Source organism: Hipposideros armiger, unplaced genomic scaffold (assembly GCF_001890085.2).
Source record: "Hipposideros armiger isolate ML-2016 unplaced genomic scaffold, ASM189008v1 scaffold_212, whole genome shotgun sequence".
Lineage (NCBI taxonomy): Eukaryota > Metazoa > Chordata > Mammalia > Chiroptera > Hipposideridae > Hipposideros > Hipposideros armiger.
Window position 1 is genome coordinate 2,343,241 of NW_017731562.1, and position 16,825 is coordinate 2,360,065.

At 36.0% G+C, this 16,825-nt stretch overlaps 1 protein-coding gene across 2 annotated transcripts in view; it reads right to left on the reverse strand.

The window, feature by feature from the left end:
- Positions 1 to 937: 937 nt before the first annotated feature.
- SESTD1 (SEC14 and spectrin domain containing 1) overlaps positions 938 to 16,825 on the reverse strand; it is a 97,260-nt gene continuing 81,372 nt past the window's right edge. For both annotated transcript variants that reach the window (XM_019654027.1, XM_019654028.1), the window contains exons 15-18: positions 16,158 to 16,280; positions 15,236 to 15,427; positions 11,246 to 11,367; positions 938 to 8,461 (exon numbers count right to left, since the gene is read on the reverse strand). In XM_019654027.1, the coding sequence (XP_019509572.1) occupies positions 8,332 to 8,461; positions 11,246 to 11,367; positions 15,236 to 15,427; positions 16,158 to 16,280 (567 nt within the window). In that variant the 3' untranslated portion in view covers positions 938 to 8,331. The remainder of the gene's footprint in view (positions 8,462 to 11,245; positions 11,368 to 15,235; positions 15,428 to 16,157; positions 16,281 to 16,825) is intronic.

Sequence of the window (16,825 nt, forward strand, 5' to 3'; positions counted from 1 at the left end):
AGCCTCTTTTCAGAATTACGTATCTTAAGTACATTTGGATTTTGCAGATTAAAATAGACAAACCAGCTCATGGAGAATTGCAAGGTAGAAGTCTCTTTTTGCGCTCTCACACTCTGTTCCCTCCAGGTCGCCTCTGCCAGGATGGACACCACCTGCCCTGGGTCCCTTGCCTCAGTGCCATCCACTCCTTCCCTTACCTGGTTAAGCAGTCTCCACTAGAGGGCGTCTCTTAATCTGTGCTAGTTGATACTTAAAAGTATGGCCCCTTCCAGATGAAGCTGCATTTAGAGAGGACTCTGGACAAGAAGAGATGGAGGTTTTACATGAAAGAGTATGGATGCTCAAAAAGCAAATCTGTGGTCTTGTCGTTCTCTCTCTTATCATCATACTTGCATCTCTTAAGAAAAAGCGCCCTAAAAGAAAGAAAAGGCCCTCTAAAAGGATCAAAGGTCTAAGGCTTGCCAATTTCCAAATTCTAGATATTCTAAACTCCTGTTAGCCATTCTGGAGCTGCTACTATTTATAGCATAATATGAATAATTCTGTTACTTTAAATATAACTTTGTTCTAACATGCTTCCCCTAGCCCCAAATACACATTCACCCTTTAAATCTTAGAAAATGGACTTCTTGCTACGAACAAAAAAAAATTTGACCACTACTTATTGTGATGAGAACCTAACCGTTTCTGACAATGCAGGACTTAGAGAAGGCTGTGACTTCCTGTGCCAAGCCTGTGGGAGGGGGGAGGGGGTGCTGTGGGAAAGCAGCCAAGGGAAAGGGTATTAAACCTGTTTTCTAAGACTCCAGATTATTTCAGAATAAAAAAAAATACTTTTGTTTTAATCAAAGCTTTTAGGAAATACTTGGTAAAAATGTAAAGTTTTACCAAAAATAATCTGAAGATTCAAAGATGCACAAAGATTCATCAGTGTATGTTATAGAGACCAGTATGACTTAATTCTCCCTAGACCTTATGTACAATCTTTATTAACACAAACCAGTTATTATCCAAAGTGATAACATATCAAATAAATACATTACCAAAATCTACTGTCATCAATTATAGTTATTAACATTTTTATTGCATTTACAATGTATAGAACATTATAAGGATTTACAGTAGAAGCCAAATATCCCAGCCCTTAAAAGTCGAATAGGAAAGATTGGATGAATTTTACATAAATATGTTTGAACATGAGCACTGAAAACAAAAATTATTATAATTTTACAGGCTTACACAAGTAATTGCTATATGTAATGAAACAGGCGGGAAGAGTAAAACACAGTGGGTAAAAGTCGCTAAGGTGTGAAACAACTATAGCGGGGTGGTACTGAATAAAAAGACAACATTGAAAATATTATTTGTAAATGCTACAATGTCCTGCAAAAAGGTAGCTATCCCCTATGCACAACTGCGAGGTAGAATTCTTCCCACCCAGTTTTCTGGTTTCTTGACCCCCATTTGGGGGGTTCCCCCTTCGGATGGTTGCTTCTCACACTGCTGTACCTGACTTGTAGTACATGTGTTTTACTACCTTTCCGCCCCCACTGTGGAAATATTTTCTGTGCAATTATCAGTCTTACTTTACCTACTGAAAATGGGTGGCAGAAGTTAGTAACATAAACAAGTCAGTGCTGTTTCATCTAGCTACTGTATTGCCACACTTGGATAAGTGCTTCAATCTTTCAAAGAGTGAAACTAATGCTAAAATTTCAGGTACAGGAAACCCTTGGGGAGCTGTTTTGGGCAGACAGGTATTTGCTTCCCTTAAATAACACCAACTGCCAACCATGAACAACATCATTTCTATCCCAAATCCACTTCTAATATTTCAAATATGGACCATAAAAATAGTTTACACCTTTCTACACATCCAAAATAGAAAATCCAAGATGCCATACAAGGGAAATGGTATGGCAGTTTCTTTTAAAACTACTCTATGACACAAAAATTCTAATCCTAGGTATTCACCCAAGAGAAATGAAAGCCTATGTTCACATAAGACTTACACTATCAGCAGTTTTATCTATAATTGCCAATACTGGAAACAGCCCAGGTATTCATAAATAGGAAAATGGATAAACTGCACTATAGTCATACAATGGAATACTACTCAGCATTAAAAATGAACCACTAAGATACCCAACAGCATGGATAAATCTCCAAATAGATTTATCCAACTAGAAAGAGTACATGCTGTGCAATTCTATTTACACAGATCTATAACAGACAAATATGATTTAGAATAGAAAAAAGAACAGTAGTTGACTTTAGGGGTGGGGTGGGGACAAGGATAGACTGTAAAGAGCCATGTGGCAATTTTCTAATGTCTTACATTTTGACAGTACTGTATTTGCCAAAATTCAATGGATGCACACCTAAGATTTTTGTATTTCACTGTATGCTAATTTTATATTAAAAGTGTAAGCAAATATTGAACTCCAGTTAATGATACGCATGTTGAAGTATTTAGTAGGAAGTATACGAATGTCTGCAATTTAAAACATATCAAAAGTAATAAGAATTGATGACTTGATGGATAGCTATATGATAATGCAAGCATAGTAAATGCTAGTGCATCTGGGTGATGAGTACGCATAAAATTTTAACTTTTTTTATGTGTTTGAAAATTTTTATAATAAACTGTTGGGGAAAACCTCAAGGGTGCAACACTTGCCAAATAATGCTGCTGAGAATTTCATAATTGATCCCATGGCAATATAATCATCAAATTCTTCCAATCAGCTATCATTTAAACAACTTAAAAGCTTGTGAAAGGACAGTCCTGAGTGTGAGGTGAGCAATCATTTCTTAAATCTATGCTGGCTCAACACTGTCAGTGATATTTAGATCCCCTCGCACCTTTAAAACAATGCAATACATATACTGATCGTATATTCTGAACAAATCTGTTGGCTGGGTAGACCAACATAGGAGCTAAGATGACGAAACATTAAGGGAAAAACACACATAGAAATTGTTTTTACCCTGATTTCTAAACTGAAAAAGAACCAGGGAAACTATTAATGAAAAAGAACCAGGGAAACTGTTAATAAAAAAGATGTACACACCCCAAACATGTGAGGCTTGATCATAGTGAACAGGTCCGTATGTTCTGGGTGGAAGGACAGCTGAGTATCCTGTCTCGATGAGGGACACACTTGGGGACACCCTAAAGAGATGGTATTTCACATGTAAATACTTCTAAGGTGAGTCTGAGATTCACTAGGAATGGCTTCAGACTTCAATAGCCTTTTGTCAGGAATAGTTATCCATATGCCTAAAAATCTGTTAATAACACTGCTCTTACTTAGCGGTTAACTATTTTTAGTTATTTACTAAGAATTCCTGTTATCATTACATACAGGTATTATATATATTGCACCCTAAGAGTTCTTTAACAAAACTAATCTTGATTATTTAAAAAATGTATTCACTGTTCTCAAAATACTTATAGTTCTGGTTTGCTCTCTCTCAATTCTTGTTCTAGTATAGGCTCTGCTTTTTCTTGAAGCACATGGAGTAGGGGTGTCAAGTCTCCAAGTTTGCTTTAATATATCAGTCATGTTATACAGCATCCTATGTATGAGACTTTTTCCGTCTTAAACATCCCCCTTTATTTATGCTATCTCACAGAACATCCTTAGTTCTATCACAGAACATCCTTAGTTCTATCATAAGACCAGTCTTCTTCTGTTATCACTGCCCAAGTTTACCAAGATTGCTGTTCTCTAACCATAACAGCACTAAGGGTAGTCTCAAGTCATTGTTTCTTTAACCTCATTATTGGGATACTTTATAAGTATCTAACAGGTTTGTGCTCGTTTCTACAGGTTGGTGCTAAGAGCCACTCTGAGTATGATTTCCTTTTACTTTCTTACTTACTTATGTATTAATGGAATTGTGTTAGGTCCCTGCCAACCTCAAAGCAGGTGATATTCCTCATTTGTCTTCCATCTTGCTGGTCTATCATCCTGCCATAAAGAGAGTTCATTGGTCAGGGATAAAAGTCGTATTTACTGATGAGCTCACTGCCCCCCCCCCCTTAATGTTCTCATTGGTAAGCCTGTACGTACGCATACAGGGGAGATGGAGCTTAGGGACGTGGGCAGGAGCCAGGTGCCGTTTTCCCCACGGCCCCATGCTTGTCATCTGAGACAAGAGCAAGATTACGGAATGCTCCATTTTCTATTCTGAAAAGGTAATTATAGTAATAATGCCTTCCACTTTGGGTATTTTTGTTTTCAGCACATTTTTAAAATGATTATTTCATTCTTGACATTATTTGGTATGATCTATTTTACAGAGAAGTTTAGTGATTTTTCCCCAAGGTCAGTAAATGGCAAAGCCAGATTTTGAAGTCAGGTATTCAAACTCCAAACTCTTTCTGTTATGTTCACTAGTTATTATTTCAGCTTTTATGATCTTTCCTCTATTTTTGTCATTATTTATGCTTCTTAGCTAGAATTTCCAGTAGCACATAGTGAAGTCAAATAATGTCAGATGTTACATCTGTATTTCATTTTCCCTCATCAAGATATTGGTTGCCCTACATACTAGAAGAGTATTTTCCACTCCCAACTGAAGTTTTTTTGTTTTTGGAACTGAAAGTTAACACTGGTAAGTTTGCTAATTAGGTTAACTGGTCAGCTATGCCTCAGCCCATCTTTTTAATCGTAGGGAAATTTTCCTTAGGGGGTTTAAGCAAATATACCCCAATCATGCAAATCTTGTCATTGATGATATCTACTGATGTTAGTTTCCTGTACCATTTTTAATAGGCTCAAGATGTGAAGGACTTTAGCAACCATATATGTTTAATTTTTAGACATTTTAATTTTATTATGGTCGTGTGAAGATGGGAAAAGTACACAGTAATAGTCTAGCAAGGAACTTACAATGTAGTAGAGAACTCTGTATTCTTCCTCCAAAAGCATACCATACAGTGAGATGGGTTCAGCCAATCTCACAATCATGCCATTGGTTACAACGGTTTAGATCAGAGTTTGGTCTGCTTGGCACTGTAAGAAAAGTAACTGTCACGTTCATATTAAGCAGTATGCCACCAACTAGAATCAAATCTAACAGCACATTAGTGTCAACTAAATGATGGCATAATGAACCAAGCACCTTAATACTCCGTAATACCTGGGAGCACTGGCCAATTTAAATGCCTATAAATGAAAGAAGTATCCAATCTCCTACACAGCAAAGCCTAGACTTGCCATGAACGTCCTACCTGGCAAGCCGAGCAGTTTCACCTGCATCACCGATGAGTCACCCTAGCAGAATACGGTCACCAACAACGAGGACTGAGAATAAAGCCAATGTTATTTGAAAGGAAATCGTCATCTTTGCATTCTGTCTGCTGGGTTAGACATGCATGAATTGATGTCAAAACTGCCGATATATACTGAATTATACAGGAGCAAATAACATGGTAATAAGGAAAAAAAATCCCTCAAAGCAGAACAAAACAAAGCTAGCCCAATTGACACTTCAATTAGTCCCTGAGATGGGCTAAAGCAATGTGGAAATTTGTGGCCTATACCAATTACAAACGATGGTTCTTTCTCCATTTGCCGGCAACATCAGCTTACTATGTGCAAAAAGCTTGTGATTTCAAACAGACTGCAGTCACTTCCTTGAAAAGTACTCTAAATGAACTATGACCCTAAAAAATCACATTAGGGCACTGCTGGGTTTTCATTCATAATTGTATGTGTATATTCTGATATACATATAGAAAGTAGCAGCAAATTTTCAAATGAAAAGCAACAATATTTACGTTAAAAGCGTATTCAGCTTCATCTGAAATACTCGTTACAAATAACATTTCCAGATGTTGCCTTATTTTACTTTTGTGTAGGCAGGATAGCTTAAGGCATATAAAAATTAACTCATTTGATAGGTAGATGAGTTGATGGTAGAACTAAGAGTTTCACTGCTTACAGCCCAGTCTCTTTTTAGCAAAATCTTAATTAAAACATTCTAACTACTCTGAAATTCAGAAGCGAGATTGAGTATAACTAAATATCTACTACATTAGCTAATATCCAAGTAGTATCTAAAATACCAGATGACTTCCTTAGGAGTAGATTCACCCATCAGTCAGTCCTAACTTTAGGAAATATATTTAAAACACACCTCGGACTACAATGTAAGAGGAGTTATTACTAATGCCTACAAAAGATGGTTCACATACAGGGTAACTGAGCCGCTATTACACAAGGGCCAACGTCTGGGAAGAGCAGTTCCACAGGTATCTCCCTCAAAGGAGCTTAGAGTGTAGCAGGTATAGAAATCAACAGTAAGTAGTACCATGTGGTTAGCACCATCATGACGACTGAAATGGAGAATCACAACAGTTTATACTCATAGAAGTTAAGCCCTAAAAGACTAAGAGGATTTCCAAATAGAAAGAACTTCCTGGATGTCCTCCAAAGCAGTGGCAGCACAAGACATGATGAAGCATTTGAATGTTGCCCTTAGATTTTACGGCACATTTAACTAGAAAAAAAGGCTGCACCTTTAGCCAAAAGTGCTCCAAGAGGAGAAAGGTGAAAAACAGGATAAATAGCTTCATCTAGGTTGAAATGCTAAGTAGGTACTTGGAAGTACAGGTCTAGGCCCAGATATGTAACACAAGACGTTGAGATAAAATAGCAAAACTAAGGATGAGATTCTGAGTTCTCTGAAGACAGAACCTGAGAGCACAGTTTGGTAGATATATTTTAAGAGTGATGTGTACTCACACTTGGGGCAGACGACATCTTCAAAGAAGGGGACACTATCTAGGAAATGTTGCTCAATGGGTGTAAAATGTTGCAGAGACAGAGCAGGACAGGGGATGCAGACTGAGAGAAAAACCATTCAATTCAGTAACTGGGAACGCACCAAGAACAGTTTCACTGCGGAGCTGAGTAAAACCAGACTGCAAGGTGCTGGGCGGTGAGCAATGAGGATACAGGGGAAATGGATATGGGTTTCTCCCAGAAGACTGGCAGTGAACAGGTGAGAGAAGCTGGCAGGTTCAGAGGAAGTGCTTTACATTGGAAGATACATGAGCATTTCTCAAGACGACGAAAAGGAACCAGCATACAATTCTCTGCATAATTTTATGTTGATCACAGACTAAAAAATTATTTTTAATTTTTTTCAAAAACATTTCTGAAATAAAAATTAACATAGAAATTTATACATATTTCACCATTTAAACTTAATATAAACTTAAAAGCACTAGCTAGCATTTTATAAATTTTATTTCTAAAAGTTGTACAGTTTTGTTATTAGACTACTTCAGAATTTTGCTTCTAGTCAATCATGAGAAATTAAATTTTATTAACAATTGCTACTTTAGTTCCAGAACGATTACTCTGATATAAAGGATTACATTAAGTAATTATGTATGCATTTTTTCCCCAGCCCTCCCTTCTCCAAAGTATGTTTAGGATAGTTAATGATTTGTATAATATTTTTCAAGTTGAAGAAGAGAAAAATTAGAAATAGTATTCCATTGTTCGTAAGTTCTTAGAGATCTAAATTGTTCTTCACAACTTTTTTTTTCATAATAAAACATGCTTATTTATGATATATACATGCTTACATATGAATTTCCTGGCTAAAACACATGCAACCAAGTTGAAAAAACAAATATTAAACCATCCTCACAATCCTAAGAATGCCCTTTTTAATAAGGCACTCATGTTTAGAAATAGGATATAACCACCAAATTAAATAAGATGTTTATAAGAAGCCTTTTATTAAGCACAAACAACTTTTAATACATTATCAATACAAATAGGAAAATGTCTTTCAATGAATATGATATATCAAAAATCTGAAGGTTTTCTTCATACTGACACAATAAAAGTAATTAATTTTGAAGAATTACAAAGTAAAATTTTGAGGATATCACCATTTACTAATAACCATTTAGCTAGTCTAAATTTACTACATCACCTGGGAGGAAGGGCAACCATTTTTTATATAGAGAATTCCTAAACTCTTATTAGCACCATTCAAAGCTTATTATCAGTTATTCATCTATAAACTGACAGAAAGGTCAGGTAAAGCTTTAAAGCAATTTTTCAGTGCAATGTTTACTGTTCCTTCCTTTAAGATACTTGGAGTCTATGTTCTCAAAGCCATGTTAAATAATTATGCCTTGGTATTTGCAAGGTGTTAACATGTAGAGAAAAATGTGTAATGAAAAGAAATGCTTATCTTGGCTGTGAAATGTATCTTAATGTATTGTGGCTAATGCTGCAGTATGCCGACGACATGCGGGGTTACTATGAACGCAGATCTGTGGGAAGCTGGTAGCTATTAGCTCTCGGTGGTCATCATTTCAGGATGTCTCAGCTGCTGCCTTTTGAGACTCACTAGTTTCATCCTGTCTCTGATGTGTTCTGCAGTAGACGCCATGTCACTTGGACTCCCAAAATATTGTTCAGTTCTAAAAATCAAAACAAACAGAAAAACCCCAGTCAGATTAACACAAATAAACTGAGAATAGAGAATGCAAAGGAAGCAAAAATTATCATAAAAATTATCTTTGTGAGGGCCAGCCAAGTGGCGCGTTGGTCAAGAGTTGGCTTGGACACCAGACCTGAGCAGCAGGGCCCTGGTTCGAATCCTACATGAGGGCCAGTGACGCTGCGCCCTCTACAGCTAAGATGGTGAACAACAGCTCGACCTGGAGCTGTGCTGCCATGAGTCGCCGGTAATGGCATAGGCTGCAGCCTCTGCTGCAGTGGGCTGCCATGAGCTACTGTGAGTGGTTGGCAGCCAGTGTGAGTGGCCGACAGTCACTGTGAGTGGCCGTCCAATGACCGGCGAGCAACTGCCTCACCCGGAAAGAGCACAATGATAATATCAATATGGACCAGTGAAGCAACGTCCTCCACAACTAGACTGAAGAACAAAAGGACAGCAACTTGTTTGTTCCCCTTCCCCGATTCCCCAACACTGTTCCCCAACACTGTTCCCCTCCCCCAACTCCCCAATTTAAAAAAAAATCTTAAAAAAAAAATGATCTCTGTGATATGGCATTACTTCATTTACAGACCATACTGTTTATCATTAGTAATTCGGTAGGAGGAACAATGTTTTTAAATGGCATAAAATATGTTAAGACGTTGAGAAAAATGTATTAGTAGTATAAATGTCATATCATGTGTACTTATGATAATCTCAATAAACCAACAATACAACCAGCTATGCAACAATAAACAAAAACAATAAGACATTGGAGATATTCTATTTTTCAGTTTGGGTCCATACAAGTGTAAAATTCGTATGTGTACTTCAGGGCTAAGGGCTATGTACACCAATTGTCTAATATATCTGGAAAGCAAAATATCCATTTAATGTTAAGGTATCACTTGGGATACCTTTAATGGATAAAATCATTTAATTTTATCCTATCCGCAAAGATACTGTATTCAGACTCATAGAATCTTTTAGAGGTAGAAGAGTTCTTGGAGATTATCTGGTAAGCTCTTCATTTTTTAGATCAGAAAACTAAGGTCTAGAATATTAAATGACTTAACTAAGATCATACGATGGAAAAACCCAAATCTTTAAGCACTGAATCCAGAAAGAGCATCCAATTTTTCTTTTTGTATTTTTCCAGGAGAATGTTACAAAAGGTAAATCTGAATAGTGTTATTGTCAAACAAACTTCACATGTCATAAACAGATTATCATATAAAATGGAATAAAATAACTTCAAGTATTAAAGGCAGTGGTTGTGAAATTTGAATACACAGCACTAACTTATTCTTTTATCTTAAACGAACGAGGAAATGACACACGGACTATTTGTGGGACACAGGAAAAGCTCGAGCAAAAATACCAGGGACAGGTGTTCCTAAACTAACCTGAACAGAATGGGAGACTGACAACTGGCTGAGACACACAGAAATAGGGGTGAGGGGTGTTCTGAAGTAGAATAACCAGAAACACCCCTCTAAGATTGTTACTAGATGAATTTGTAAATTTTGAGATTTATTCTCTTTTATACATTGCAGATGTATAATATGACTGTAGGCTACTTCTGATTGTTCAAGTTTAGGTATGACGGAGATTACATACTAGACTATGAATAATATTCTATGAAGGGAATAAAATTATATCTTCTCAATAGCAATTCCAAACAATCATTTGATGTTCATGACACAGTAGTTGCACTTGCTACGTGTCAGTTTTAAGTAGTTTATATACATTTAGCTCATATAATTCCCCCTATAACCTGAGGAAGTATGAATAGTATATCCTTATTTTTAAATGAGGAAATTGAAGCACAAGAAAGGTTAAGTGGCTCGCCTAAGGTATCACAGCTACTTAAGTGGTGGAGCTGAGAGTTAAGCCCAAGATATCTGGGTAGAGTCCACAATCCTAACCATTACACTACAGGAAAAATGGAAGAGAGATGTATGCAATGGTTTGCTTTCTCTCTTGTTGGAATTCAATATCCTTTGGATTACCTGTAAATTATTTTCACTGATCCTCAGGGATAAAGCTCCTTCTGATTCATTTACTGGCCTTTTATTTGGCTCATTTATTTGCATGAGATCATTTCATATTTTTATCATCGACTATTTGAAATGGAAAGAAACATGGGAATTGGGTCCCACCATTTTACAAATGAAGGAATTTAGGACTCCACATAGCACAGTGAAAAGAGAATGGGTTTGGAGCCAGACAGACCTGGGACTGTATCCTAATTCCACGTAGAAGCTGTGAAATCCTGAGCACCTTACTGAATCTTTCTGAGCCTCAGTTTCTCCATCTGTAAATCAGAAACGATCCAACTGGCCTGGCACTGTTTGTCAAAAGTAATGAAGGTGAAGTGTGTAGCCTGGTGCCTGGCACACACTGAGCTCCCTAAACATCAGTCCCCACCCCTTCCCTGAATGACACCCAAAGTCACCCTCCTCCCTTCTCGTCACAGCCAAGGCTATAACCTAGGGTATCAACCTAGTCAATGATCTTTCTTCTAACAAAAGTTAAGAAACAACACATTCGATACAGCAAGTAGCAACTGTTACTGTTGCTAAGAGCCAAGTTTATATTTCTTTTCATTTTAAACCAATTTATTGTAGGAACTGAAAATGTGGACCAAAACTATTAATAATTGATTTGGCTTTTTTAAAAAAAAATAGATTTTCCTCTTTTAATGATTTCACTTTAAGACCTTGTTAATAAAGAGACAAAATTATGAAAACATGTACCATACCCATCAGGATAAACTACAGGAACAGTTAATCTATCCAAAAGTGATTTCCCAACTGCTTCAATTTCGTCAAATTGCTCCTCATCATTAATAGCTTCGGGCTCTTCTGGACACTCTTGCAAAATCTGCAACAAACAAAAGAGCAATATCAATGAAGAGACATAGAAAGGGAATCAAGCTTATGAAAATTTAGCAGATTGAAGGTGTTTTTATTTCGTTCTTAGCATCTTCATGTACACCACTGTACATGATTGATCTATTATATTGGCAAAACTGACTCAAATTCAAACAAAATGAAATGTATAACCCCTACTATTAACATATAATTTGAGTATGAAAAGGTCTATAGTGATTTCAAGAACAAAATAATACTAGACAACTCTTTGGAAAGTAAGCTCAAGCTGTGCTTAAGAAGTATTCTTTTATTCAGTAACTATTTATTAAACTTATTATAAGTTTATTTAGTAGCTTGGGATGTAAATGAAATATAGATTTTGACCTCTAGGAGCTTATTCAAAAACAAAAAAAATACATAAATACAACACAACATATACTCAAAGTACAAACACATAATTGATGTGATGACCTAGCTACACACTTTATAGTTATTTTAAAAACTGATCAACTGACTTAACTGTAATTCAAATATAGGAAGTTCTACAGTCCTTGATAATTTTTCCCCTTCAACTATCACCATTTAAATTTTAAGAACAAGAAAAAATTGTAAAATTTGGGGAAGGAAAAGAAAGAAGTATTTATTTTTGCAACTTTTTTTGCATTGTCTTTGGCTTAATCCAATCATATTTATTTCAGCATTACTCATAAAGAACACATTTATATTCTAAAATTCCATATTCAAATATTTCCCAATCACACAATATAATTTGTTTATAGTTGTTATATTTGTGCTTAGAGTCAAGGGAAAAATAAGGCTTTACATAGGTTTATACAGCAAAATAACCTTAAATCAAGTTCATTATAAGCATGATAAAGGCTATGTAGTAGAAAAAATAAAAATGTTAATTTTCTATTAAAAAATGACCAACCATATTGAGTCTTATATAATCTTTTTTTTTTCCTTTTTTTTTTAAAGCTGAGCCATCCTGCCACCTGTTGGCAGCTCAGCAGCTGCTCAGCTCGGGCTGGGAATCGAACCGCTGTTGCTCAGAGCTCAAACTCTTGAGCGAGCTCTTAACCAACTGAGCCACTCGACCGGCCCGAATCTTATATGATCTTCTTTTAAATTGAACTTATTGGGGTGACAATGGTTAGTAAAATTACATATATTCAAGTGTATAATTCCATAATACATCATCTATATATCACATTATGTGCCCACCACCCACAGTCAGTTCTCCTTCCATCACCATATATTTGACCCCCACCCGTTTACCCTCTTCTACCATCTCCCTCCCCCCTTACCCTCTGGTAACCACTAAACTGTTGTCTGTGTCTATGAGTTTTTGTTTGTTTTATTCCTTTGTTGCTTTCAGTTTTGTATACCACGTGAGTGAAGTCATATGGTTCTCGACTTTTTCTGTCTGACTTATTTCGCTTAGCATTGTAATCTTAAGATCCCTCCATGTTGTTGCAAATCACACTCCCTGACTTCAGCTTGTACTACAGAGCAACAATAATCAAAACAGCATCTTATTGGCAGAAAAACAGACACCCAGACCAATGGAATAGAATTGAAAACCCAGAAATGAACCCATATAAATATTAACAGACAATTTTCATCAAAGGAGTCAAAAACATACAATGGAGAAAAGGAAGTCTCTTCAATAAATGGTGCTGGGAGAATTGGACAGCCACATGCAAAAGAGTGAAACTAGATTGCTATTTGTTACCATATACCAAAATTAACTCAAAATGGATCAAAGACTTAAACTTAAGACCTGAAACACTATGCATGGAAGAAAACATAGGTACTAAACTTATGGACCTTGGGTTCAAAGAGAATTTTATGAATTTGACCTCAAAGGCAAGGGAAGTAAAAGCTAAAAGAAATGAATGGGACTATATCAAACTAAGCTTCTACACAGCAAAATAAACTATCAACAAAACAAAGAAGCAACCAACCAAACAGGAGAAGATATTTGCAAACAATGTCTCCAATAAGGGGCTAATATCCAAAATATATAAGGAGCTCATACAACTCAACAAAAAAACAAAAAATCCAATTAAAAAATGGGCAGAGGACATGAACAGAAACTTCTCCCAAGAAGACATACAAACGAGCCAACAGAAATATGAAACAATGGTCAACTTCACTAGCTATTAGGGAAATTCAAATCAAAACCACAATGAGATACCACCTCATTCATAACAATGAGGTGTTAGAATGGCTATCATCAACAAAACAAGTAATAACAAGTGTTGGAGAGGCTGTGGAGGAAAAGGAACCCTCAAATACTGCTGGTGGAAATGCAGATTGGTATAGCCACTATAGAAAACAGTATGGAGGTTCCTCAAAAAATTAAGAAAATAATTATTATATGACCCAGCAATCCCTCTCCTGGGTATCTACCCAAAAAATCTGAAAACATTTATCCATAAAGATATATGTACCCTGATGTTCACTGAAGCTTTATTTACAGTGGCCAAGACATGGAAACAACCAAAGCGTCCTTTGATAGATGACTGGGTAAAGAAGAGGTGGTACACGTGCACAATGGAATGCTACCTTGCCATAAGAAAAGATGAAATACTGTCATTTGTGACAACATTCTCATATGATCTCTCAAAAGGGGTCTAGGTTTTAAAATGTTCTTGCAGATACCTTTAAAAAGCAGTATCCTGAAAAGTTTTCAGTGGTTACAAACAGGGCCGGTGGTCACCCCTGGATGGGAGGGAGGGGCAGCTGAAGCAATGTGACTGCAAGGGACTGGGGGAGCTCCTGGGGTGCTGGTAACACTCTGTTTGAATAGTGCACTGATTACACAGGTGTGTTTACTTTGTGAAAATTAAGCAGAACACTTACAATCTGTATACTATGTTAGTATTATACTTCAATAAATATTTTTTGTTAAAAATATCAGTAGACAAACAAGTTAAGCCATTTTGCACACCTCTTTCATTGTCATAGGTCCATTTTAAACTAAAACACTGACCTGTGGAGCTCAGTGACAAGCTCAAAAAGAGTTTATTATAAATATTTCCCAACAGATGTATTGCCTAACACAGACAGAAACTGCTTAATTCCTGAGGTTCCTGGGAACATCTCTTCTGTTCTACAGACTAGGCAATCACATTTACAACTTAGGTTTCTCATATCTTGAATGGTATTGAACATCCTGACATATAAACTTTCATATTAACAGGTTAAAACAAAGTTAACTACATAATAAAGCTCCTCTTCAGAATGGAAAAATGTAAGGCCTGGGCGCTATAAATTTTCACTGTGCCTGGTTAAGGAAAAAGTCCTATTGAAAATTTGCCCAACAACACTGCATATTTCATTTCTGGTTTCTGGGACTAATTAATTCATTAAATAATAAATTCGGGAATTAATATTTAAAAATAACACATGAAAAAAGGTTTTAATTTTTATTCTTATTCTCATTTTGGACAATCTCTACTTTAAACATTATAAAATTAAAAAATGTTCTTTTAAAAAATTTATGGCAATTAGTAATAGCCACAGAAGCTAAGTTTCCTTTTCTGGCATAATGAATGAGATGGGGGTCATCATCCTAAAGAACGGACAGCACATTATGGGTATCATGTTTGGTAACGAGAGCAGCACTGTAGACGGAGGACTACTGAATGGTTTTGAATTTCTGCAAACACAGTACTCCACCACTGGCATGAATTACTAAGAGAATTTGATTTGAACTCTCTAAGACAATATATTATATCTAAACAAACTTTAAACAATGGTATTAACATATTTTTTAAAAAACAGACTAATCACATAATTATGATTAAAATTAACACATTTTAAACATACACAATAAATACTATTGTGACTACGTTTTTTAAAAAGCGAACCTTTTCGGCATTTGAGTGAAATGTAATAGCCATTTCCAGTCTATGCACTCTCTCTTCAGATGCTATTGTGAACTGTTTCCATACTCTGTTCAGTCGAGGAAGTGTATCCCCAGATGACCGAGAAGTGCAGCGCAAAGACTGGCACAGCACAACGGTGGCCTGGAGCAACTGTCTTCCATAGTCGTAAGTGCTCTAAAAAAGAAGTAAACATGGAATTATAAGAATTCTGAGAAGGAGGAGAGAAAGTGTGTAGGAGGACTGTGGCTGCAAGTGAGGGACACTGCTAGAAATCAATACTGAATGATTGTTACTTATTACTATAAATTGTCTGCATGCATAAATAATGAAGAGGCAGCAATACTTTCAGCTTTCAGTAAGTTCTTTCCAATTGTTTTCCCCATCTCACTGTGCTGAAATCCACGGGCCAAAAAGAATGTCTGTTCACTCATTTATTGAGACAAGTGGGTGAAAACAGGTATTTTATATCCCATACAGGAAACCACAACTGTTACATTATGAACTCAATTATTAGAGAAATTAATTAAGATACTTTTCACAACAACAACACAAATCTGTGTTGTTATGCTAACACTGGTGAGATGCAGAAAGTGGCGTTTTGAATTTACTGATGTTAACATTTATTTCATATTAACTTTTGGGAATAAACAGATTGTCTAAAAAATACTGTGTTATATAATATAAATTGGATGGAGCATACAGAACCTGTATTCAGGAAAACACACATTCTCTCAAGTTTATGCAGCTAGTTTGGATGCACCGGCAGACATTTTCTTAGTTCTGTGACATTTCTGGCATCGTGTAACTAACCTTCTTGGACTTCGAGGGTTAAGTTAAATTATAATCATGCAGAAAGCTATTCAAACACTGAGCTTGTAGAAAAGGAAGATAACCAGTTCTGCACCTGTGCAACATCAACAAATTTTCTATGCTTTTCCAGTAAAACTTTTGTTTCCTGAGCGTCATCGCCCAATCTGATGTGGGTCTTCAGCAGAGCATCCAGAAGTTCACTCAGCCATTCTACTGCCTAAATGAAAACAAAATAACAGTGAAGGTGGATTCCTAAGTTTTTATTTATAGTATCACAACATCATATTTATAAAAGTAAAGGTTAGATCACGATTAATTAATCCATTATAACCTTAGTTCCTAATAGTTCATTTTATTCAATGTCAAGCTACATAATCAATGACTTCTCTTCCCCCTCAAAATTTTTAAAATCTAAAGACAAAATTTATTAAAGAGAAACACTCTTTTAAAGTTAATATCACATGATTTACATTAATAGAAGATCATGTGTTTGTGTAATGTAGATCTTATTGGAATCTCATTAGATGTTTGTTACCATTTAAAATCATAAATTTCCTCTATGTCAAGCTGAAATGATGTTCTAATGCTAACTACACAAAGATAGGAAATTGTTTATCTAGTTGAAAAATGCTCTTGTGGGTTAAACAGCAATGTGCTGTCCAGCCTTTATCCTGGGATGTAACTGAAAACAAGTCAACAATAATAAATAGTAAATAATCCTAATTTCTAGCTCGATAAAGGATTTCATTGAGAAGTCATATG